The 2,322-nt window shown below is 39.1% G+C and overlaps 1 protein-coding gene across 1 annotated transcript; it reads right to left on the reverse strand.

The window, feature by feature from the left end:
• Nucleotides 1-1,144: 1,144 nt before the first annotated feature.
• On the reverse strand, nt 1,145-2,080 carry LOC104678187 (olfactory receptor 5P3). Its single transcript, XM_010383421.1, has one exon. It carries the CDS (start codon nt 2,078-2,080, stop codon nt 1,145-1,147), a length of 936 nt encoding a protein of 311 aa, XP_010381723.1.
• Nucleotides 2,081-2,322: the final 242 nt, after the last annotated feature.

A 2,322-nucleotide genomic window follows, 5' to 3' on the forward strand; every position in this document is an offset into this window, starting at 1 on the left:
TGTACAAAATAAAAAATATATGAATGAAATGATTGATACACTATAGTTCTATTGACAGAATGTTGGGATTGTTGTCTGAAACACTAAAGAGGGGACAGGAAAGAGAAATAAATCTGGCAGTGGTCAGCATACAGAGGTTGATTAAGCCTCTCCAGGGGCAGACATAATTTCAGGGGAGAGGCAGTCTAGTCCCCTTGAGTTTCCTGAGTAAGATGAGGATCTGACCATGAATGAGTCACTCTGAAAGGTTGTTCCTCACAGCCACAATGTCACACTATAAGCTAGATTCTCCTCTTGGAAGTTATTGCCTGATTTTTTTTCCACTCAGTCTCTAAGGAGTTCAGAAACCCTTCTCATTCACACACAAGTCACTTGTTTTGATCTGACAGATAAATTCATAGGCTAGTCAGGGGCATCTAACAGGTTCTTCTCTGGGACCCCTATAACCATGCTGGAGACAGAGAATAGAAACACAGACCAGATTGTTGTGGTTCTACCAAGCTCACTCTCAGCAGGCAACCTTTCTGGAAGAAGAACATCTCCAGCAATTTTACTATGGTTCTTTTGTCATTTTCTCTCACAATGTATTCAGTAACAACTACAGCTATCAGGCCTGTATCTCAGGATAAAGTGATGTTGAAAATGGCCACAGTCTGAAGGTTTTTTTTTCCCAACGTTTTCTTTCTTTTTTTATTTTTTGTTATACTTTATGTTCTAGGGTACATGTGCACAACGTGCAGGTTTGTTACATATGTAAACATGTGCCATGTTGGTGAGCTGCACCCATTAAGGGGAACATCACACACCGGGGTCTGAAGATTTAAAGGTATGCCTTAACTTATCGCAGAAAACAACTTTTGAAAAAATCAGAATAAAATTTTTAAAGGATTTTCAACAGATAAAGCATTTTTTCATGTGAAATTATTTGCATTCTCAATTATAAATTTAATTCAATTTTATTAAAGGTAAAGCAAGATAGACTTCTAATTTCCTATTCTATCTGAAAATCTACCCTCATGATTGACTAAAAAGCTCCACACTGGGTGATGGTCTATGGACAGATATATTTTGACCACAAACACTCAGTGTCTTATTATTATTATATATAGAATATTAATATATCAAATTCTCCAAACTAGTTTCATCAAGAAAATATTTTTATTCTAAGCTCCCTCTTCAGAGCCCCCTTAATCTCCTTGTTCCTGAGGCTATAGATCAGGGGGTTCAATATGGGAATCACCACCGTGTAGAACACAGACACCACCTTGTTCTGGTCAGTTGAGTAGCTGGACTTGGTCATCACATAAATGAATGTAATGGTCCCATAGAACAGAGTGACTGCAGTGAGGTGGGAGGTACAGGTGGAGAAGGCCTTGTGGCGGCCCTCGGTGGAGCGCATCTTCAGGATGGTGATGAGGATATAGATGTAGGAGATGGCTATGACACACACAGTGGCCACAATGATAGATCCAGAAGAGATAGCTGGAATTATTTCAACAGTAAAATCATGGGAACAAGCAAGCTTCAAAAGTGGTAAATAGTCACAGAAAAAGTGATTGACTTTATTTGGCCCACAGAAGGACTGTCTTAATAAGCAGCCAATGAATGTCCAAGCATTCATACATCCACCCAGGTAGGACATGCCCACTAAGGTGATGCAGCCTCTGGGGGACATGCAGGTAGAGTAGAGCAGGGGCGAGCAGATGGCCACATAGCGATCATAGACCATGACAGCCAGCAGGAAGCATTCAGCTGTACCAAACGTCAGTACAGAGCAGAGCTGGACCACACAACCAGCAACAGGGAGTGAGGTTTCTTTCCTTAGGAAGCTTATGAGCATGACAGGTGTGACTGATGAGGAGTACCCAATGTCTACAAAGGCCAAATGGCAGAGGAAAAGGTACATGGATGTATGAAGATGATGACTTCTTCTGATCAACATGATTATGCTGATATTACCCATTAAGGTGACAACATAAATTCCTAGAAACACAAGAAATAAAATAGCACATAGTGCGGTATCCTCAGATAACCCCAAAAGAGTAAACTCTACCACAGTGGTGTTGTTTCCAGCCCCCATCTATATTGGGAATAGTGCCCACTGAAAGAAAAACAAATGAGTATTATAATGGGATTAAATGCTATAATTGCACATTTATTTTTACAATATCTATTTAATAAAAATATATAACAATGTAGGTACTCATGTAAATTTGGGAAGAAAATGCTTTCACACACAATATCTCATGTAAGACTTAAAAATATAAATGTTCACTGATGTAAGGTCAGGAATACTCAGAAAAAAATCTTTTTTTTTTTTTT

The sequence above is a fragment of the Rhinopithecus roxellana genome, chromosome 15 (genome assembly GCF_007565055.1).
Source record: "Rhinopithecus roxellana isolate Shanxi Qingling chromosome 15, ASM756505v1, whole genome shotgun sequence".
NCBI classification, from domain to species: Eukaryota; Metazoa; Chordata; class Mammalia; order Primates; family Cercopithecidae; genus Rhinopithecus; species Rhinopithecus roxellana.

Bases quoted from the DNA above. Each gene is read 5' to 3' on its own strand.
- LOC104678187 (XM_010383421.1), bottom strand. From the start codon at position 2,080: ATGGGGGCTGGAAACAACACCACTGTGGTAGAGTTTACTCTTTTGGGG.